Below are 24,596 nucleotides of genomic sequence, written 5' to 3'. Positions count from 1 at the left end.
CTTTGAACTTTATGTAAACTTTTGCATTTTAAATCCATATCAACCTTCAGCAAGTGTTTTAATCCACATAATAGATCTTCCCAGAAACGGGCCAAGACGTCAGTTTACGTGATATAATCTTAAGGAAAGTCAGTTATAGAGAATGATAGAGATTTAAAGATATTTGTCTGAGGTCTTGGAAGTAGTTGATGGCTGACCTTGAACTACGTCACCAGCACCCTCACTTTTGACAGCGTATTTCCTTGTATTAAATGTGTGTGGTCTTAGCAAGAAAGTATACAGCTTTCATTACAAAACCTATACTGAAGCAGACACCCTCACACTATGAAGTCAATCACTAAACAAGTGAACGTTTTACTAGCTCCCAGATAGTCCAGAAATAATTTCTTCTGTATAAAGTAGTTATGAGTTTATAACTCAAAATTGTTATGAGTTTCTTCAGGTCCTGGGGGTAGGAGGTGTCACTATGGACTGGGACCAGGCTGTTCAGACAGCAGAAGATCCCCACTCTGGATCTGCAATTTTGTCACTTGGCCTTTTTGTCCTCTATTTCTTCATTTGTAATTTGGTTCTCCCGTACGTGTCATGTAGAGAAATATCCTGAAGACCAGTGTAATGAAATACATGGAGTAATAGGTTTCAACTAGCTTTCAGGGCTTTGGGAAGTATTTCTCAAGGACTTTGAGATCTCCCACTGAAAAGCCATTTAAAAGGAGAATCATCTAATTTCATTTCATTTTCCTGGTCAGAGATAAACATTATCATTATTAAATATACATCTTCTGTCTTTCATAAACAAGATGTCAGACAACTGACATATAAACAGAAACATACATAAACAGATAAATATATAAATAGATACACAGAGAGAGATCTTTGTAATCATTCTCTCTTATCTACCAGAATAAGGAAATAAGACACAAATACTTATGTTCAATGTTTTGTTTCTTGAGTAAAGTTGCCTAAGTCTATTTATTAAATAGAACCATATGCCCGTTTACGTTATACTGCAAAAACTAAAAGGAAATATGTCTTACATGTATTTCTTGTTAATTTTGGCAGATACATTTCCTTCAGACTCCCTTGGAGTAGTTATCAAACGATAGGGTGGATATGATTGATGTGAAGTCCTTACCATTTCTCATCTCTAACATGTGCATTCTCTGGATTTCTGCACTGCTTATGAACTTGAGGATGGGAAAGCAGAGTGAAGAATCACCTGGGGTGAGATAAAAATCTTGAAAATGTGGCATGAGTAGATAGGTAGCAAATCACCAAATGCTAATTTGATCTGGCAACCGAGTCATCCTTAGGAGACAAACACTGGGGAGATGGGTCTGCTTCTGTGGCTCCTTGATTTTATAGAGACCAGGTAGATGAAGCCGCAGAATTGGGGTGCAAGATGGGATTGGGGGAAGGTGATACTACTATTTATACAAAAGCTCAGATATGCCTAATTTCACTTAAAGCACCTGACCATCAAGAAGCTATTTCAGCAACTGTAACTGGCATAAACTAGTTTAACTTTAATTAGATATAAAACTTAAGAATAAACCAAAGTGATGTAGAAAAGCTTGGCTATGTCTAGTACAGATAAACCACTAAGCCTCTCTTTGCACTGATGTCTGAGGTTCCATATTGAGTTTTTAGAATATCTTTTTCTTTTCAAGACAAGATACGTTATACACAAAGGCATAACAGGATGTGGATCAGGTAATTTGCCCTCACCCTCTCCTACTCAGAGATGGCACAGTCTGTGGCCTCTTAAACTCTGGAGTGACATTTAATTGATGTTTATCTTGTCATGGAAAATGGCTCACGAACAGAGGTGGTATTTTCACAACCACATAGAAATACTGGGTTTAGAAAACAAGTCTGACCCAACACAAAAGACTTCACTCAGCCCAGATAAAACACTATCATTAGCTAAAATCAAACGTATTTCTGATGGTTTTCTATTTATATAGCAGTATAGAATAAGACTGTAAATCACTAAGCCATTAGAATTCAATTTTATACTATTTGTCATGCTGCTGACCAACATAGAGCTTCCATTTTTCCGTGAACTGTGCTGCCAAACTCCCCGGTGCACCTGACCTTGTGCTTCTCACGTCCAAAGCTCAACAGTAAGAGCGCAGACATTCACAAACACCGCTCCCAGATGCTTGCCTCCCGGCCCATGCCTGAGGCTCGAGAGTGGGAAACTGGGAGACACATTTGTGCTAAGATTGAGATACCCTACGCTCGGGGTCTATTCCTTATTTATGCTTTTGACGTTGGGAAATATATTAGAAATAAATCATGTGATGTTCAAGGACTGGCAAAGGACATTTAAAAAAACAGACAAGTTGGGAAGCAACTAATCATAGTGAGGAGATAAGACGGAGGAAATTTTGAAACTATAAGGCAAAAGGTGGCCTAGTCAATGGGTGGGGACATTACTTCTAGAATAAGAGTGAAAAGATTTCCCTGATGTAAGAAATATCTCACTTGATCAAAATAAAGGAACTCCCATGATGGTTTTCGTCAATATTAGATACTGACAGGTAAATTACCGACACAGCTGTGATGCAGAAACTCTGGGATTCTTTCTTTCCTGGATGCTACTGGATAAAAGGGCATCTCATTTAATATGCAGTAGGAGGTGATGTGGAGTTCTTAGTCAGCTGCTTACATTTCATCTCATTAAAGGAACTCAGAATGAAGCGAAGAGTAAAGAAATTAAGTTACTGCTTCATGCTTTGAAAGAGGGGGGAAGAGAAAGAAAAGTGTAAAGAGGTGTCTTGTTAACTGCGGTGCTGTGTTTGTTTCCTAGTTATATTCTCTACCAAGAAAAACATGGGTAACAGTCAATAAGCCCTATCTGTGGTCTTTATTGAATTTAAAATAATGTATAGACAAATGCAAAATATAATTTTATTTACCTGATTCTTTTTTTTTTGACATATGAACTTTCCATATAAAAACATGTCCAGGACTTCACAACTACTTTTTTCAAAAAACAAATCCAAACTTACCAGCCTTTTGGTTGAAAACAACAGGAATTGATCTGAGTCCAGTGTTCTTAAATCCCCCTTAACCCTTCTTATCTGTGTGTTCTATGATGGCAGAAGTTGCCAGCAACAGGGATACCGCTCTTAAGAAATTATACTTTAAAACATATTAAAATGTAGTTTTTGGCAGTTGGAGTGCCCAATTTTCCTTTATGGCATGGGCAACCTTAAGAGAAATATTTTGAGAGCTCAGTTCTTCTCACATTAAATACAAGCTGAAAAGGTGAATGGTACTAGGCAAATGGTCAGCGTGCCTCTCTGGTCATATGTTCGACTTCGAACCTTGTATGAAGTTCTGCTTTCAGAGCCGCTAATCCACGGGCCTCCATAGGGCAGGACTTGAGGTGGGTGGACATCTCGGAAATCCTTCGCTATCAGTTCAGCAGGATGCTGAGGATTTCACTTGACGTTGAAAAAGCAAGGAGAGAGATGTTAGGCTTATGCTATTCCCGCCACGCTAGCGTTAGATGTCGTGACTGTTTTTATTTTATGGACAGCACAATTCAGTTTAAAAACAGACCATGCAGCGCCAACGTGTGGGCATCCGCTGGTAGGTTGGCCGCGTTGACGAGCTAGAGAACAACTGCTTATCAGCCTACTATTTATGGCTTCACTTGTGCATTTCAGGCATGTCGGTGAGGAGAACTCTCAGGTACAGTTCTCAGCCCGGCTGATAAACAGTACAGCTGCCACCGGAATGCAGGGCCTGATATCATCCTGCCGTGCTGTCTGTGCAGAAAGGGTCGCCGTTGGTAAAGATGAAAAGGACTGCAGATGTCATCTTCCAAATGCTGTGCTTTTTTAGGTAGTCCATTGAAAGTCCAGTGCTCCAAAACCAGTCCTAGGAAGCTGGTTTCACTATATTCTCCTCGAGGTTTATTTTGTTCAAAACCCCAAGTTTCACTGAAGACGAGTCATCGGCCCACACGATGGATGTAGACAAACTTTTTTTTTTTAGTTCTGAAAATCGATTTCCTCTGATGTTTGTGCAGCAGCTGTTTCAACTTGTCTTTGAAAAAGCTGGTTGTGAGAGTGTAGAGGATTGGGTTCAAGGCACTGTTTACTGGGAGGAAAAAAATGACGACCCAGGAAGTGATTGTTTCTGAGAAGGAAACGAAGTGTGAAAGAAAGCTGAGGTTTTCATAGACACAAGACACGTAACATTTTATAGTCAAAGCTACTTTTGAGATGGCTACATGGCTCGTTTACGTCCTCTCTCACCTCATGGAAAAGCTCTCTGCTGGAAGAGCACGGGAGCTACGAATTCAAGGTCCTACCACCGACTTTTCTGAGTTTCAGAAACGACTTCGCACGTTGTTACGAAACAACGTGGGAGGAGATATGTGAAAACACTTCATACACTATAAATTGATACATAATGTATTTTTCTTGTTTTCATTGCCCTTTCTTATAGAAAAATAAGAAAATGAGGAAATAATTCATAATCAATAGGACAGTGTCCAGAACTAGAAGGTTCTGGTCCAGAGTCAGCTCTGACCTTGGTCTGAATTTCAGTCCTGAAGGTCTTCCTGCCCTTCCCTCATATCCCCGCTGCTATATTCAGAGTGCAGTCAGAAGATTGGAAGAGCAAAAAAGAATATAGCTCCGAACTCAACGAATTCCTTCTGCGTGAAGGCTTACAAAGGTTAATAGAATATTAAGGGAAATATGCCAGAAAAAGTGAGGAGAAATTTTGGATGGCAGTGTCCTTTCTGAATTCAGTTGTCCCTCAGTATCCACCATGGAAGTGGTTCCAGGAGCTCCACAGACACCGAAATCCACAGGTTCTCAAGTCCGTTAAATAAAATGGCATAGTATTTGCATATAACCTATGCACATCCCCCGTATACTTTACATCATCCCTAGATTACTTCACCTAATACAAGGTACAGCCACGTAAAGAGTTGTAAATACAATGTAAATGCTATTTGCCAGCACAAGGCAAATTAAAGTTTTGCTTTTTGGAACTCTCTGGAAATTTGTTTCCAATATTTTCCGTCTGCAGTTGGTTGAATGCATGGATTTGGAACGCAGGGCTACGGAGGGCCGACGGTACATCAGTTGCTTGGTTAGGATGAAATCTATTTTCTCCCTTAAACAGAGCCTGCTCCCAGGGTTACACACTTCTTAGCTGTGTGCCTGTGGGCAAATCCCCTAAGCTCCCCAGACCTCAACTGCCTTATCTGTGAAAGGGGCTGACGATAACTTACATGACTGAAGTCAGTGAGCTGGGCCGGCTCTGCGGACAACCATTTTCAGAACCTGGGGTTCTCCAGTCCCACCACACTCTGCTGTCTCCTCCCCCATCTTCAAAAGTCTGAGAACTGCCATCTCAGGTGAGAGCTGGACATAAGCCTAGCATCCTTCCTCTCCCCCTCTCCTCTGTGACCCCCTCCTTCCCTCCCCATCCTGTAAATTTCTTATCCTTCAGACACTGTTGCTTGTTCTTCTCTTAGCCCTGCTCTGTTCCCTACATCCCGTCTGTTCTCCCTCCCGTTTACTTTTCCACTTCTTCTCTGACTTTATCTGCCCTTTCCTCCTTCCCTTTGATCTCTCCCTTCTCCTTTTTCTATGTTTGCCTTTCCTCTTTTCCACCCTGTCTTCTCTTTCTTTTCCTTATTTCTTTTTAACTGGAAAGAATACAGAAGAAATACGTTTGTATTTAGCATACCTTAGATTTATTAAATGAAGTTTTATATTACTATGTTATCTGTCCTTAATTAAAAAAAAAATTAGATATGAACAGTTTGTGACTGAAGAAAAACAGTCAGTTGTTTTTTGTCTGTTGTGTCCCGAAAGGAGGTTGTGATCAGGAATGAGACTTCCTGTTTGTCTCAGGATGACTCACTGATGTAAGGTTAGCAGGTAAGTCCTGAAATGGGAGGGCTGAAGCCAGCTTATCTTTGGGGCTGAACCCATGTACTCTCAGTGACCTACCATGATGGAGCAGACCCCAGAGTTCTTGGAGGGTGGGGACAGTGGCCATTTAGGTCCATGAATGTAGCAATTTCTACAACACCATGGGGAGTTGGGCAAGCGAGCAGGGGCTTAGTCAAGTGTGGTAAAGACTTCTCTCCTAGGTGCACTGAGGTATTCAAGACGAACCTCAAAGGACTGAACTATAAAATGTAGAGAAGGACCAATGTGTGGCCCAACAACATTTTCATGTTTTTTTTTCCTGTTCTAGTTCCATATCATGATCTAAAATGTCTTAGACTCTCTCCAACAATAATGATTACTACCCCTGCTATCAGAAAACCTTGTTGTGGGACTAAGCTCATAGGTTAAGGGGATGCTGCAAATGTTGTATGTCATTTTGCAGTGAGGCATTTGGCAAGGCAGAGGGACATAAATAGTTGCAGGTGTTTGTTACTTGTACATTCATCACTCTTTTATAAGGGCTTCTGATGTGTCAACACCATGCTCGACACTTCTTTTGTTTTTATCCAAAAGATTTCACATTCCATGGAATCTCATGATAAAGTCATACAAATAGAATTTCACAAAATCGATTTATCTTAGGCCTATTGTCAGAAAGTTTAGTTAAGAATAAAATAAGATGACTGTTAAAGATGTTCCTCTGGTACAAATCCTGAAAACATCTTCTACCAAGATGAAGAAGACAATTCCTGCCCTGGAGGAACACTCCAAATAGATTTGCAATAGGCTGAAAAAGTGAGTTGAAGATGATCCCAAAGTTTGTTTCCCTGAGGGCTGGGCAAAAGCCCTGGGTGGACCCTAGGATGGCTACAATTTCTAGGTCCCAGAAAGGCCTTCAAGCAAAATCCTAACTAATGAAAGGTGATTTTCTCTGGTTGAAGTAGGGGTGTGGCCTTTTAGATAGGCACGTTCATGGAACATTAGACCTCCACAGGGCACAGTGTGACAACCACGTGGCTAGGGCCATGAAATAGACCGGCGGTTCTTAATCAGGGGTGTGCACCTTAGAATCACAAAACACCCACGTAGAGGCCTTGGCCCCTACAGACTAAATTCAGAGGCCCAGGGTGGAACCTGGACATGTATATTTTGTGTTGTTTTAGGTACTCTTGGTGAAGCATCACTACGTAGGCCAAGTGGAAGCAAGACACTAAGACTTAGTTTTCCTCTGTCTCCTGTGTTTTTGTTATTCTTGTCTGGGTTGCACCATTACTCGGCTCCTATCTTAGAATACTGATTATAAAACACTTAGGAAATCCTAAACCTTTGTATTCAAGTTGTAGGTATTTATGGAGAACTTACTATATGTGACAGACTGTATTCTCGCCTCGTCACACAAAGGGCATAAGAAAGCACAATGTACTTGGGAATAACAGAAGGGACTGACCTGGTATTTCCACCCGGAAGAGGGAAAGGATTTTAATTACAAATACAGGAATCCAGCAGATGGCATCAGAGAACACTATAAAAAAGAAACGGTTTGCGACGGCCGCCTCTCTTCCAGTGTTATTCCTCACTTCTGAAGTCTGCAAGGCAGTTTTTTGAATGGAACAGAACATAATAGTATAGGAAAACACAATGATGAGAAAAGCCAGCAAATTCACACCTGTTGGGAAAAGCACACCTCTTAACATCTCAGGTGTATAAATCAACAGTAGAAATACTGTGCTACTTAGATGTTCAATATGGTGCCTCTTCCCCTCCCCTGTACTTCCAGGAAGCATTCTTGTTATAAGCCCAGTGGTAAATCAGCTAAAACCCTGAATCCAAGGCTGTAAACTGGAACAAGTTAAAAAAACTGGGTTTGCCAGATCAAAAAGATATTTTAAATACATAAACACTTTTCCAAGAATTGTAGAGTTTGAAATTCAGATCTACGTATATCATGAGGTAAATTTTAGCTTTTTTAAAGCAGGAAAACAGCTATTTCATTTTTAGTTCTCTGCAAATTCAAACCTTAAGGGATTACTGTAATCACATGCACAGCTCAAGAAATCAATACGCCCCTATCCCTTTAACTTATAAATATGAAAAAGATATCCTTGGAATATCAAGAAGACAACAGCCTCAGAAACATTATTTTTTATGATTTTTGGTTTTCAAAAAATAACACATAGGACTAAAATACATTTTTATTTTTTCTTCAGATTGCCCACAGTAATCTAAACTAAAATTCAGAACCTTTGAGACTTGTTTTAGAAAAACAAGGAATAACAGAAAAACTAAAAATTCAACTACATAAATTACTCTTTTAGGGTCAAATATGTTCAGAAGATTCTCACTTATCATTATCGTATAATGCTGACTTCTTTGTTGCTCTGTTATATTCTTGCTATCATAAAAATCCTAAAACTGATCATCTTATTCCTTATAGTGAACATAAAATTTCCATATAATTCCAAAGTTATTTAAAAAATGTTCATCTGATTAGACTGTATGTAAGACTGGTGAAGTCTAGGGAAAAATTCTACAAATTCAAGGTGTTCCATTGTTTTTATCCAAAAGATTTCATATTCCATGGAATCTCATTATATATTCATATAAATAGAATTTCACAAAATTAATTTATCTCAGGCCTATTGTCAAAAAGTTTAGTTAAGAATAAAATAAGGGAGGAGCTTCAAGATGGCTGAAGAGTAAGACGCGGAGATCACCTTCCTCCCCACAGATACAGCAGAAATACATCTACACGTGGAACAACTCCTACAGAACACCTACTGAACGCTGGCAGAAGACCTCAGACCTCCCAAAAGGCAAGAAACTCCCCCACGTACCTGGGTAGGGCAAAAGAAAAAGGAAAAAACAGAGACAAAAGAATAGGGACGGGACCTGCACCAGTGGGAGGGAGCCGTGAAGGAGGAAAGGTTTCCACACACTAGGAAGCCCCTTCGGGGGTGGAGACTGCGGGAGGCAGAGGGGGGAAGCTTCGGAGCCGCGGAGGAGAGCATAGCAAGAGGGGTGCGGAGGGCAAAGTGGAGACATTCCCGCACAGAGGATCGGGGCCGACCAGCACTCACCAGCCCGAGAGGCTTGTCTGCTCACCTGACGGCGCGGGCGGGGCTGAGAGCTGAGGCTCGGGCTTTGGAGGTCAGATCGCAGGGAGAGGACTGGGGTTGGCGGCGTGAACACAGCCTGAAGGGGGCTAGTGCACCACGGCTAGCTGGGAGGGAGTCTGGGACAAAGCCTGGACCTGCCGAAGAGGCAAGAGGCCATTGTGTCGGGGTGCGCGAGGAGACGGGATTCAGAGCACCGCCTAAACGAGCTCCAGAGACGGGAGCGAGCCGCGGCTTCAGCGCAGACCCCAGAGACGGGCATGAGACACTAAGGCTGCTGCTGCAGCCACCAAGAATCATGTGTGCAAGCACAGGTCACTCTCCACAACTCCCCTCCTGTGAGCCTGTGCAACCCGCCACTGCCAGGGTCCCATGACCCAGGGACAACTTCCCCGGGAGAACGCATGGCGTGCCTCAGGCTGGTGCAACGTCTCGCCGGCCTCTGCCGCCGCAGGCTCGCCCCGCATCCATACCCCTCCCTCCCCCCGGCCTGAGTGAGCCAGAGCCCCCGAATCAGCTGCTCCTTTAACCCCGTCCCGTCTGAGCGGGGAACAGATGCCCTCAGGTGACCTGCAGGCAGGGACGGGGCCAAATCCAAACCTGAGCCCCTGGGAGCTGTGTGAACAAAGAAGAGAAAGGGAAATCTCTCCCAGCAGCCTCAGGAGCAGCGGATTAAACCTCCACAATCAACTTGATGTACCTGCATCGGTGGAATACCTGAATAGACAACGAATCATCCCAAATTGAGGAGGTGGACTTTGGGAGCAAAGATATATATATATATTTTTTTCCTTTTTCTCTTTTTGTGAGTGTGTATGTGTATGCTTCTGTGTGTGATTTTGTCTTTATAGCTTTGCTTTTACCATTTGTCCTAGGGTTCTGTCTGTCCGTTTTGTGTGTGTGTGTTTTCTTTTTATTACTTAAAAATTTTTTTTTCTTAATAATTATTTTTTCTTTTAATAACTTTATTTTATATTATTTTACTTTATTTTATCTTCTTTCTCTATTGCTTTCTATTTTTTCTCCCTTTTATTCTGAGCCGTGTGGAGGACAGGCTCTTGGTGCTCCAGCCAGGCGTCAGGGCTGTGCCTCTGAGGTGGGAGAGCCAAGTTCAGGACACTGGTCCACAAGAGACCTCCCAGCTACACGTAATATCAAACGGTGAAAATCTCCCAGAGATCTCCATCTCAATGCCAAGACCCAGCTTCACTCAATGACCAGCAAGCTACAGTGCTGGATACCCGATGTCAAACAACTAGCAAGACAGGAACACAACCCCACCCATTAGCAGAGAGGCTGCCTAAAATCATAATAAGGCCACAGACTCCCCAAAACACACCACCAGACATGGACCTTCCCACCAGAAAGACAAGATCCAGCCTCATCCACCAGAACACAGGCACAAGTCCCCTCCACCAGAAAGCCTACACAACCCACTGAACCAACCTTAGCCACTGGGGACAGACACCAAAAACAATGGGAACTACGAACCTGCAGCCTGTGAAAAGGAGACCCCAAACACAGTAAGATAAGCAAAATGAAAAGACAGAGAAACACACAGCAGATGAAGGAGCAAGGCAGAAACCCACCAGACCTAACAAATGAAGAGGAAATAGCCAGTCTACCTGAAAAAGAATTCAGAATAATGATAGTAAGGGTGATCCGAAATCTTGGTAATAGAATGGACAAAATGCAAGAAACAGTTAACAAGGACCTAGAAGAAATAAAGAACAAACAGACAATGATGAACAACACAATAAATGAAATTTAAAATTCTCTAGAAGGGATCAATAGCAGAATAACTGAGGCAGAAGAATGGCTAATGGACCTGGAAGATAAAACAGTGGAAATAACTACTGCAGAGCAGAATAAAGAAAAAAGAATGAAAAGAACTGAGGACAGTCTCAGAGACCTCTGGGACAACATTAAATGCACCAACATTCGAATTATCGGGGTCCCAGAAGAAGAAGAGAAAAAGAAAGGTACTGAGAAAATATCTGAAGAGATAATAGTTGAAAATTTCCCTAATATGGGAAAGGAAATAGTTAATCAAGTCCAGGAAGCACAGAGAGTCCCATACAGGAAAAATCCAAGGAGAAATGCCAAGACACATATTAATCAAACTATCAAAAATTAAATACAAAGAAAAAATATTAAAAGCAGCAAGGGAAAAACAACAAATAACACACAAGGGAATGCCCATAAGGTTAACAGTTGATCTTTCAGCAGAAACTCTGCAAGCCAGAAGGGACTGGCAGGACATATTTAAAGTGATGAAGGAGAAAAACCTACAACCAAGATTACTCTACCCAGCAAGGATCTCATTCAGATTTGATAGAGAAATTAAAACCTTTACAGACAAGCAAAAGCTAAGAGAATTCAGCACCAGCAAACCAGCTTTACAACAAATGCTAAAGGAACTTCTCTAGGCAGGAACCACAGGAGAAGAAAACGACCTACAATAACAAACCCAAAACAATTAAGAAAATGGTAATAGGAACATACATATTGATAATTATCTTAAATGTAAATGGATTAAATGCTCCCATGAAAAGACACAGACTAGCTGAATGGATACAAAAACAAGAGCCATATATATGCTGTCTACAAGAGACCCACTTCAGACCTAGGGACACATACAGACTGAAAGTGAGGGAATGGAAAAAGATATTCCATGCAAATGGAAATCAGAAGAAAGCTGGAGTAGCAATTCTCATATCAGACAAAATAGACTTTAAAATAAAAACTATTAGAAAAGACAAAGAAGGACACTACCTAATGATCAAGGGATCGATCCAAGAAGAAGATATAACAATTGTAAATATTTATGCACCCAACATAGGAGCACCTCAATACATAAGGCAAATACTAACAGCCATAAAAGGGGAAATCGACAGTAACACATTCATAGTAGGGGACTTTAACACCCCACTTTAACCAATGAACAGATCATCCAAAATGAATATAAATAAGGAAATACAAGCTTTAAATGATACATTAGAAAAGATGGACTTAATTGATATTTATAGGACATTCCATCCAAAACCAACAGAATACACCTTCTTCTCAAGTGCTCATGGAACGTTCTCCAGGAGACATCATATCTTGTGTCACAAATCAAGCCTTGGTAAATTTAAGAAAACTGAAATCGTACCAAGTATCTTTTCTGACCACAACACTATGAGACTAGATATCAATTACAGGAAAAAATCTGTAAAAAATACAAACATATGGAGGGTAAACAATACACTACTAAATAACCAAGATATCACTGAAGAAATCAAAGAGCAAGTCAAAAAATACCTAGAAACAAATTACAATGAAAACAGGACCACCCAAAACCTTTGGGATGCAGCAAAAGCAGTTCTAAGAGGGAAGTTTATAGCAATACAATCCTACCTTAAGAAACAAAAAACATCTCAAATAAAAAACCTAACCTTACACCTAAAGCAATTAGAGAAAGAAGAACAAAAAAAAACCAACGTTAGCAGAAGGAAAGAAATCATAAAGATCAGATCAGAAATAAATGAAAAAGAAATGAAGGAAATGATAGCAAGGATCAGTAAAACTAAAAGCTGGTTCTTTGAGAAGATAAACAAAATTGATAAACGATTAGCCAGACTCATTAAGAAAAAAGGGAGAAGACTCAAATCAATAGAATTAGAAATGGAAAAGGAGAAGTAACAACTGACACTGCAGAAATACAAAGGATCATGATGATTACTACAAGCAACTCTATGCCAATAAAATGGGCAACCTGGAAGAAATGGACAAATTCTTAGAAATGCACAACCTTCCAAGACTGAACCAGGAAGAAATAGAAAATATGAACAGACCAATCACAAGCACTGAAATTGAAACTGTAATTAAAAATCTTCTAAAAAACAAAAGCCCAGGACCGGATGGCTTCACAGGCGAATTCTATCAAACATTTAGAGAAGAATTGTCACCTATCCTTCTCAAACTCTTCCAAAATATAGCAGAGGGAGGTACACTCCCAAACTCATTCTACGAGGCCATCATCACCCTGAAACCAAAACCAGACAGAGATGTCACAAAGAAAGAAAACTACAGGCGAATATCACTGATGAACATAGATACAAAAATCCTCAACAAAATACTAGCAAACAGAATCCAACAGCACATTAAAAGGATTGTACAGCATGATCAAGTGGGGTTTATCCCAGGAATGCAAGGATTCTTCAGTATATGCAAATCAATCAATGTGATACACCATATTAACAAATTGAAGGAGAAAAACCATATGATCATCTCAATAGATGATAGTTCTTTTGCCCTTTCTCTGGGCCTTTTCCCCGGCTGTGGGTCTCTAGCTCCTGGAACACGACCTCTGCCTTCACTTGGCTAATGTGTCCTCATCCTCTGGGCCTCCGTTTGGATTCATTTCTACTGGGATGTCTTCCCTGATCCTCAGATCTGGGGCTCCTAGAACATCCTGTACTCCTCCTTCGTGGCATCTGTCAGCTTGTGAATTGAGGACGTGTTTCCTTGTCTTCATCCTTCTTTCTGGCTGCAGATCTGTGGGGCCAATCTGTTTTTTCTCCAGTTCCCAAAATAGTGCCTGGCCTATAGGAGGTGCTTAATAAATCCTGTCTGAACCAATGAATGTACAGTAGTGTGTGTGCATATGTGTGTGTGAGGGAGAGAGGGTTTCCACGAAGTGCACCTATGCCAGGAATGGCTTACAACATTGTAGGTGTGCACAGCCACGAAAAAATGGCTGTCAAATAGGGTTTATGTGAGGAGTATTATTAAAATGGTGCAAATAAAGTGTTTTCTTTTTCAAAGGAAGAAGAGAAGGAATAGATGGAGAATAGCTGGGAGGGGTGGTTAGGACTATTTTGTGATGGGCTTTAAGTGACTAATTTAAAATTGACCTTGGTTGTAGGGAGTTCCTGAAAGTCTCTGAGCAGAAGATACTCAGTCCTTTTGGTACTCAGGTAGTGAACAGATAAGTAGGAAAGAGAAGACCCCAGAAGCCAAAAGACCAGTGAGGGCTAATGTAATAATTCAGGGCAGAGGTCATAAGGCTTTAAGCAAAGGTGACAGCAGTAGGTAGAGACTGGAAGAAAGAGAAGGCAAAGGTGTATTTTGAGGGAAAAATATTTGATGAAAAAGAAAGGATGAGGACTTCTCTGGTGGCGCACTGGTTAAGAACCTGCCTGCCAATGCAGGGGACACAGCTTCAATCCCTGGTCCGGGAAGATCCCACATGCCACAGAGCAACTAAGCCCATGCACCACAACTACTGAGCCTGTACTCCAGAGCCCGCGAGCCACAACTATTGAGCCCGCGCGCCTAGAGCCTGTGCTCCACGACAAGAGAAGCCACCGCAATGAGAAGCCTGCGCACCGCAACAAAGAGTAGCCCCCGCTCACCACAATGAGAGAAAGCCCGCGCACAGCAACGAACACCCAAAAATAAATAAATTAATTTAAAAAAAAAGTAACGAATATTAAAAAAAAACGAAAGGATGATGGAGCTTATTGACTTCTTAGTTGAGGGGACAAGATGAGAAGGGAGAATCAAAATGATAATACTGCCCTAGTTAAAGAGGGGACATGGGAATGGCCTTAGTTTTAAGCAAGAGAGATACCTACTAGACAATTTTAAAAGTCTTTTTAATCTTTAAGGGCTAAACTTCTCATTCATTTGTAATAGAAAAGGTAGCGTTTTCTTTTCTAAAACCCTTAATTCTCTCTCTTTAATTAGGGAGAATTAAGAAAACTAAAAAGCAAGGAGTTTTATTAAGCACCCTTCCGTTGCTGACTTTGGAACTGCATTTACAAAAGGTAATAAACCTTCCTGGTATTTCCATTCAGATAATCTCCTGCTAGTCAGTTTCAAGAATTTTATTATTATTTATTTAGCTCATATCTATACTGTAAAAAAATGAATTCAAATAACTTGGTAGCGTCACAGGACAAGGCAGTGAACTAGAATTCCTCCAGCTCATTGCCACTTTGTATGAACATGAAATCAAAGGGTCTTACAGATAATAAAAAGATCATTCAGAGATCCTGACAGTATGTGTTTGCTTTCCACACTAAATCTCTATAATAAAAAATTTAATAAAACCTCCTATAAATACACAGCAAGGACTTTTCTTTAAAAAAGGAAACAGTCTTGACTATATTTATTTACTTTCTGAAACGGAGAACTATGGCTTTACTGAAATCCATGGTATTGCTACAAAAATAATGTTTGTCCAGGAAATGAAAAATATAATTTACCTAGGAAAATTCCAAGAGAATACCCTTTGCTTCCAATATCTTCTGTTTGGTCATAATAAAGTGGGAAACATACTCCATTTTTTCCATAAAAGTTTCCAAAATAATCCTCCTTCCAAAATGGAATCACAGCTATTAAAAATCCCACAATCCAGATGCCAATGAGGATGACCGAGGTCTGCCGTTTTCCAGGACGGATGTTACTGAAGGGAAAGACGACGGCCAGGAACTTCTCCAAAGTCAAGTACGTCAGCAAGAGGACAGAGACCTCGGTGGACAGCATGGCCAGGAAGCCCAGGAGGCGGCACTGTAAGCTCTCCATCCACAGCAACGCGTACTTCTGATACTGCCCGCGGTATTTTAGATCAAAGAAGCCAACGAAGAACAAATAAACACCCATCAGGCAGTCCGCACCTATTGAAGAGTCATAGAATGTATGTTGGTAGTTCCAGCATCTCCGTCTTAGTTTTCTGATTTAGGTCTGCTTCCTTCTTCCTGTATTAAATGAACTACTGGAAAACCTACAATAGTGCCTAGAAGCCAATGGGCTTCAAAAGGTGTACTGTTTCTAAAGTACTACACTGCATCTTTGTTTTATAATTTTGAAAAAAATGGTGGTGGGGAGATAATTTGCAGGGGAATGGGGGGGTCTAGGTTTTAAACAGTAAAAGATATTATTAACATAGTTAATAAAAGGAATAATTTTCTGGGCTTGAGGAGCATGGATGCTATTGCAATTGAAGGTTAAACAAAACATAGTTCTGCAACCCACAACCTGTCCTCTATAATCCATCCCTTAACTTATCGGCTCCCTGTTACCCCATTTTGAAGACATAACTCACTGCAGATTCACGCAATCCAGAAAAGAGTAGCCAAAGAGAACAATAGTACCTTCATACTTTAAAAAAACTGCCCAGCATATATAATTCATATTAAACGCCATCTGCTGAATGCCAATATAATCTAGAGCACAGCTCTCCGAAGACATACTTAATTCATTTATATAGGAAACATACTTACAACAAAGGATTTTGATGGACGTAGCATGGGTCATGTTTTCAGCTTTAATGAAAGATCTCATGCCAATGACAAAAAGATTTCCAAAGCAGGTTATGAAAGCTATAACCCAGACAAATATTCTGAGGATATTGTTAGCCAAGAGGTCCTCAAATGAAGAAATGCCGTCAGTCAAGGGCATACATATTCGGACATGGGAAGCATAGGAGCAGTATCGAAAGTTTTTGAAATAACTAAAGTCAAAGGGAAAAAAGAGTCACTTTACAGCAATGACACAGAAACGACAGTTGCAGTCCTATTGGGGCTGCAGCTGTGTTAGGTATGTGGCTTCACTAGGCTTGGTTATTTTATTTTATTTTATTTTATTTGCGGTACGCGGGCCTCTCACTGTTGTGGCCTCTCCCGTTGCGGAGCACAGGCTCCGGACGCGCAGGCTCAGAAGCCATGGCTCACGGGCCCAGCCGCTCCGCGGCATGTGGGATCTTCCCGGACCGGGGCACGAACCCGTGTGCCCTGCATCGGCAGGCGGACTCTCAACCACTGCGCCACCAGGGAAGCCCCTAGGCTTGGTTATTTTTGTTTAGTAGTGATTATGTAATTACAGAGTTCTTCATTAAATATTACATTACTCTAGGCAGTGTTCTTCCTTTAAAGGAAGTTCTTCCTCTTCACCTTTAAAGGTGAAGAGCCTAAAGAACATAAGTATCTGCTGTGGCTTGTCTGAGGTGAGTCAGGGGAGGACATGAGAATGCGAAGTCTCCAGGACTCTACTTTTCCCCATCACATTGGGTGATTGTCTAGGGTATTACAAAAAAGTAGATTGTCATTGTTAAACTGATCTTTAGCAAACATTCAGGGGCTTCAGTTTGGGATATAAGGGACCCACGGAGTAGCTCACTAAAAACATTCCTGTTGGGCTTCCCTGGTGGCGCAGTGGTTGAGAGTCCGCCTGCCAATGCAGGGGACACGGGTTCGTGCCCCGGTCCGGGAAAATCCCACGTGCAGCGGAGCGGCTGGGCCCGTGAGCCATGGCCGCTGAGCCTGCGCGTCCGGAGCCTGTGCTCCGCAACGGGAGAGGCCACAACAGTGAGAGGCTCGTGTACCGCAAAAAACAAACAAACAAAAAACATTCCTGTCTTGTACTTAGTTTTAAGTATATTCACTTAAACTAGCCTTCTTTTCCCTGATACAGGCAGGAAGGGAAGGTCCCTGAGACTAGAATTCAGTCTCATTGAAGTGAGGAGAAGCAGCTACCTTAAACACAGATTCCTTAATAGGGCCTGGAAGGACTTAGACCATTTCCATTTCCAGAGAAAAATACAGGCCTGTCTGTGATCAATGTGTTTATGGTCTAAGTGTGTGGAATCTTGAAGGGCTGGAATTGCGGAGATCATTTGGTTTACTGCCGTTCTCCAAACCTGTTATGTTTAGGATTTTCTCCCATAAAACTCATTTTATTTTTATATTCGTTCACCACCTCTTTTAGTTCTTTTCTCTTCATCTAATACTTTTTGTCATCTGCCCAGTCAACTGCTAAACTAGCAAGTTAAAGAAAGTTTGTTTATATATTTTTTATATTTATATATGTAGATAAAATTGCTTTGGTAAAAAAAATTCCATTGGATACAATTAAAAGAGCAATTAACTTTTATTTTAAAAAGCCAATGTTCTCAACATATGAATACTATATCCTCTGCACTTTTTAAAAACTTCTGACGTTCAATATAATACACCAATTTAAAAACATTTGAAAGATAAGGTACAGCATGGTGATTATAGTTAATAATACTGTCTTGTATATTTGAAAGTAGCTAAGAGAGTAGATATTAAAGTTCTCATCACAAGAAAAAATTTGTAACAATGTGTGGTGACGGATGTTAACTAGACTCACTGTGGTGATCATTTTGCAATATATACAAATATTGAATCATTATGTTGTACACAGGAAACTATAATGTTGTATGTCAATTATATCTCAGTAAAAAAAGTGAAAATAAAAATAAAGTAGAAGAAAATTTGAAAAAAAAAAAGAGGCAGGGAAAAAAAAAAAAAAAAAGCTTTACTTTGCCCCAGCTTCCAGGCCTCCCATGATTGGATCCCTGGCTACCCTGATCCGCCTCAGCGCTTCCCGTCCGTGCTCACTCCACCCAGACACGTCAGCTCCCTTCTAATTCTCGAAACAAGCCAGGCTCACCCCCTTCTCACTGCAGTGCTTTTGCTTTTCTCTCTTGCTGGAAGAATCTTCCAGGAAGCATTGTCTCCTTCCACTCAGGGCTGCCTGACTGTCACATCTCTGACTTGTAGGTGAACTACCTACATCCTCCTTCCTTCCCTTTATCTTGCTATACTTTTCTTCCCAGCATTTCTTAATGATTAATTTGTTAACTAGTTTACTTTCTGGTTCCCAAAGCTAAATGGAAGCTCCGTGAGGCAGACATTTCTCTCTCCCATTCATCCCTGTGTTCTCCCTGGCATGAGGGAAGTACTCAACAAATGCTTGCTAGATGGCAAATGAATGATGCATGGTTTAATGCTGGGTATGTCACACAGAGATATTGAAGGCTATCCCTGCCCTCAGGTAGCTTACGGTGGTCCAACCTCTCCTCCCACTGGGACCAGGGCACTGGTTGGCAGGTGGACGTGTTTCAATAAATGATGGGCAAGGAAGATGAAAGAAGAATCGCTAGGTCACTCAGTAGGGAAGTAACTAAGTTCACACATTTTCTGTTAATTGTTGGGTCCTTCTTGACCTCAACCTGCGGTTCATATTTAAAGCAGCAGCTTCTCCATCAAGTTCTACAAAGGTTGAATTTCTCTGTTCTAAGGAGACTTCACATTCTGCCTGCAGCAAGGAAATGAGAGCCTCATGAAATATTTATCGACTAGAGCCACAGAAAGAGAAGTTATGAAAACCATGTGGATATACATCAAATACTTGTCTTTGGGTAATCACACCCACTGCATAGACATAAACAAAATATTCTCCCAAAAGGTCACCTTCACACCAACCATTTCAGCCCCTTGCTGATCCCAACTTGATATCTTACATCGAATCCTCCCTATTGTTGTGGATAACAGTGGTTGATTTTTGAAGTCATGAACACATTAGATTACACAGTTGATAAAGAAATGATCATGTCATAAATTCCTATATTAAGACAACTTACACAGTGCACTTTAGCCAAATATATTAATGTGACTTATCAGAACCACTATAAAGATTAATTACCTCCGTTTTGCAGTGCACTCAGTAACAGAAACAACACCTGGAATTTATATAGCACCTTTCCTCTTAAGGGCTCAAAACTTAGAGTAGCTGACTGCTCACTCATGTGAGGTGAATTAATGTTTCCAGGTCTCCTGAGTATCATTAGCCAGTGACCTCATCTTGTGTCATATGTGGCATTCTGGTGCCCTAATCTCTTATTGGGCCTCAACTGGATAAACAGCATGCTTCCAGAGAGAAGTATCATTCATATCAGCACATCATAATATTGAGCTCTATTTGAACAGGGACCAAAGGTGACAAAATTAAAAAGTTCTCAATAAAAAGACTTTTCTTGCATAAAAACACATTGCAGGGGCTTCCCTGGTGGCGCAGTGGTTAAGAATCCACCTGCCAAGGCAGGGGACACAGGTTCGAGCCCTGGTCCGGGAAGATCCCACATGCCGCAGAGCAACTAAGCCCGTGCACCACAACTACTGAGCCCGCGTGCTATAACTACTGATGCCTACACGCCTAGAGTCCGTGCTCCACAACGAGAAGCCACCGCAACAATGAGTAGCTCCCACTCGCCACAACTAGAGAAAGCCCACGTGCAGCGATAAAGACCCAATGCAGCCCAAAATAAATAAATAAATTAATTAACTTAAAAAAACCCACATTGCAGTGATACATCAGACAGTTTAAAAGAGAACATCGGCAACATTTCACCATACGTTTTTCCCCATTCTTTCATACATACATACATGTGAGAAAGATTCTTCATGGGCTGAAACATTTGTGTGTTTATACTTGGAATCTCTATCCTTTCCAGGTCTCTGGAAAATATGCACAATAGACTTCATGTTTTTAGGATTTAACTTTTAAATCACTGTATTCTTTGTCAATCTTAAAAACCATGCTTTAAAATCTTGTTATAAATTCAAATTAGGATGAAAATTTTACAATAAACTGTCTTAGAAAACTGCCATTTCTATTTATGCCTCCGGTAACTTGGAGCTGATTTATCACTTTCATATGCAGAACAACCTTCTAATAAAACACGTTCATTCATTTCTTTGATTTAAAAATGACAGTTGTGATTTGTATGATTGTGAAACTGGCTCTGTAGTTTGATTTTATAAAGCACGAAATATGAGTTAGAGGGTTTCAGACAGGACTTGATATTTTCAGCCTGAGTTTTGTCAGAATCTGGATTTAAATACAGTAATTTCTTCCTGGTCTATGTATCTTCAAGGTAGAAAACCATGGAAGCAATAATGAAAGGAGCTCCGATTCAGGACAATCATTTTCTAAGACAACAGTGGGAAGCACAATTCCTGTAATTCCTCCAACCCCATAAAATGTCCACACAGGGCTCCAATGATAACCCCTAACACTCTTCATTTATCCAGAAGCTTCTTCAAATATGGATTCTTAGAAGACACTTCAGGATGGCATGAATTAAGGGAGTCTGCCATGTTCTCTGGAAACATAGACGGAAAGAGGATAATCTAAAAAGATAGAAACCTTTTGCTTTTTAAAGGCTTATTTTGAAAGATGTTTGATTCTCACTCAGCTTCTTTTGGGCAAATCTGAATAAGGATTTCTGGACAAGGTTCTGAGTTTTCCTTTGCATACTGAGTCCTTTATAGAGGACCTTGGTGGTCAGAAATGAGACTTAGGAAACAATTCTACCACTGAATCATCACAGGGCCCCTCCTGCAGGAAACTCTGGAGTCCTTCTTAAAGGATTCCGTGCCCCCCTCTTCTTTCTTTTGCTCTCTAGCTTCTCCTGAACTTATCACAATATTACCATTACATGGATTATGTGATTATTTGATGAATAGTCTGTGGTTTTCAAAAGAGCAGAGGCTACTATATACTGAGTGCCCAAGACAGTGCTATGATTAAGTTGGTGGCTAATAAATGTTTGTAAAATAAATGTGTAAATGAATCTTTAGAGAAAAGAAAATGAGACATTAAAGAAAGAAAAGAAATGAAGGAAGGGAAGTATGGGGTAAATAGTTACTACTTTGACTTTTCAGGACTTGAGGTTATGGGGAGGGGGAAGGGTGAGCTGTACTTTGACTTTTCAGAAAGGCGTGATGTGTAACTTGATACTTTGCCTTTCGGAATTCAGTACGTAGTGAGTGAAGAGAAGATCATTTTGTCCACATCTTCTGGCTTCTTGAGAGCAGGAACCAAGTCTTTTTCATCATTGGATGTTCACTAATATCTATTGAGAATCTAAATCTTGTATTAATTTCCAACAGAAAACTATTTAGCAAGAATAAAAAGCGATATTAAGGATTGGTCTTTGGAATTAAATGAAGAAAGGCTTTGGGCTGGGATGAGGTAAAGTAATATGCACTCTGTGGGGAAAAAAAACCCCAAACTTTAACCAACAATGGCTATTCATGGGAGAGGAACTGATGCGGTTCAAAGAACAACTGGCAGAGTTCTTGGCACCATTTAAAATCTAGTATGTTTGAAATTTTAAAATACTAAACAATATTAATTGTCTGAATGTTCATATTTATGGGATAATATTTTCTTTACTGATTGAAAAGTAAAAAGCATGCTCTGAGGATTGCTATAAGTAGACTGTTGTAGGAAAGAAGAAAGGGAAAAAGGGAAAAAATAGAGAAGTCTTATATAATTTGCTATTTTTTTTTACCGACTGCTTAGTAACAAAACTATTGCAAATTTAATTCTTTGTGAAAACTGTAAGAGATTTTTCCATATGAATCCTGTTTTCAGGAAGGAGCTATATGTAGCTTCAAACACAGAAATGGTGTTGACACACACTGAATGGTAAAAAATGAGATTTTGTTGTCATTCGGTACATACTTGATGGTAATCATGATATTAACAACTGTCTGAGGATGCATGCTCAAAGTAAAAGCCCTCCTGTGTGTCAAATACCTGTTTAAAAATAAATGTGGTCCTAGGTAAAGCACACACACTAAAATTATAATCAACATATGGTTACACTTGACTTACAGAGACTGAAGCTGTTTAAGACTTTCAAACTGGTTCTTGTGGAGATACAAAAGAGGATTGGACGACAGATTCCTTTTGCACCATTAGAAGGGAGGAGGAAAGAAGCATGAGGATATTATTATTTTGGAAACTCAAGATGTTGCCATTTAAATCTGATGACAGTGGGAAGAAGGACTTACAGTTTTTGAAGAAGCTTCAGGTCTTTGAAAATGTGGGGTGGTAGCTCCATTATCATATTGCTAGACAGGTCCCTGTTGGTGACAGTGAAAACCCAAAGCCATTACATTGGAAATAAATGACATAGTTATCACTTCTCACAACTGTCATCATCCCATCTGATGTAACAGAAAATACAATCCAATTTAACCAACCTGATAGCTTGTTACCCAACAAAGTCATGTGAGTCGGCCAAATGGATATGTTTTCCATCGCTTTCAGACAGGTGACATTTTGCTCATCCAGTTCCCATCTGGAATTTCCCCTCAGCCCCTCCCCAACACACTCCCAACATGGCTTCAATGTCTACTTTGATTAATTCCCTCTGTTTTAGGTACTCTTTGTACCTTCAGCCATTCATTGTTTCTGTGATTCATATTCGGTTCATGTGTGTGATATCTTGTTTATCCAACTACATTAGAAGCTTTCTGAGATCAAGACCTATGTCTCCACTCATTGTGCATTCCAACTAAGAGAGTTTTGACCACATAACATCTGCCCAGATGATCTTGAATGGATAAGTTCACATATTTTTAGTCTACTTTTATATGGTACTTCTTTTTTAGAAGAAATTGAGAATTGAGATCTAAATATAATAGGGCTGTCCAATCCAGAAAGAATTGCAGGGCAGTGTCCCTACAGAATGGGAAAAAGAGATGTGTCAGGATAAGAAGGAATCAGGAATCTTGAAGGGTCCAAAATATCCTCTGAGCCAGAAAAGATGTTAAAAGTGAAACAGATGTGAAATCGCCTAGGAGTCAAACCAAAGATCTTATCTATTTTTGATTTTTTGGTGCTCCTGATGGATATATGGGAGTGACAAATAACTATGACTTAGTTCTTTCTCTAAAAAAGCTTACAGTTAGAGTAAACAACTAGATTATGAAACAAAAGAATGAAACAAGTGTTATTACACAAGTACAGAGGAAAAACAGAGGAAGGAATCATCAAACTTGGCCTGGGAAATTAGGCAGCGTTTGAGCAAAGTTTGATGATTTTTATAGGTGGAGTCAAAGAAGAGCAGATTTTCAAGTGAGGATTACGCAGGACCAGAGAAACAGATGCTTGGAAGTCAGTGACATCTCCAGGAGTCAGCAAGTCGTCCAACGTGGGTGGAGGATAGAAAGGATGGGGAGATGTAGAGGAGGTGAGCCTGGAAAAGAGCCTGGAGACAAAATGGGAAGGCCATGAATGCATTCCAAGGCAGTATTTCCCAGAGTACAGTTCAGGCATCGGAAACAAGGAAGATGCTTATAATAAGAGCACTTTCCTGGTGCCACTCCAGAACTATCACACCCGAATCTCTGGAAGGGAGCCTGGTAACATGCATTTAAAGCCAGCATTCCTTGTGATTCTTCTGAACGTTAACATTTGAGAATTATGTCAAGGACTCTGCTTTATAGCAGGCAACAAGGAAGGAGAATGTTAAACAGGACAGTGGGAAAATATGCCCTGGGTTATGGGATGATAATTCTGTTCGAAGAATGAAATGCCAGAGATTCAGAGGAGGGAGACCTGGCAGGAGGCTGTGACCCTGGACCGGGTGACAGCTGATACGGGTTGAAGGAGGCACTGGCAGGGTTTACGGTCTGATAGGACATCAAGTGTAAACAGAGTTAGAAGGAAAGGGAACAGTCTTCTAGCCAGGCTGCCAGAAAGAATGCAGATTCCACCAAGACAGGCAAGCCTAGGGGAAGAAGCTGGCTGTGGGGTAAGGGTCATCTGCAAATTAACTTAAACAAATAGATTTTGAGGGACTGTCATAACATCCAAGTGTAGACAGCCTGCCAGCTGGTGTTCTGATCTGGTGCTCCGGATGCAAGGAGCACAAGTGGGTCATGGCGCAGAAGAAAGCCAC

General features: G+C 40.6%; 1 protein-coding gene across 1 annotated transcript in view; it reads right to left on the bottom strand.

The window, feature by feature from the left end:
• Positions 1–3,894: 3,894 nt before the first annotated feature.
• The window catches only part of RXFP2 (relaxin family peptide receptor 2), a gene marked incomplete at both ends in the record, with an annotated part of 46,743 nt that continues 26,041 nt past the window's right edge, over positions 3,895–24,596 (bottom strand). Inside the window, 8 exon segments of the mRNA XM_079903328.1 lie at positions 3,895–4,008; positions 4,010–4,155; positions 7,381–7,599; positions 15,301–15,711; positions 16,318–16,547; positions 20,284–20,355; positions 22,523–22,594; positions 22,702–22,773. Of these exon segments, the coding sequence (XP_079759454.1) occupies positions 3,895–4,008; positions 4,010–4,155; positions 7,381–7,599; positions 15,301–15,711; positions 16,318–16,547; positions 20,284–20,355; positions 22,523–22,594; positions 22,702–22,773 (1,336 nt within the window).

Source organism: Stenella coeruleoalba (assembly GCF_951394435.1).
Source record: "Stenella coeruleoalba genome assembly, chromosome: 18".
NCBI classification, from domain to species: domain Eukaryota; kingdom Metazoa; phylum Chordata; class Mammalia; order Artiodactyla; family Delphinidae; genus Stenella; species Stenella coeruleoalba.
Note: the sequence above shows the minus strand (reverse complement) of the source record. Positions and strands in the feature narration are given on the sequence as shown.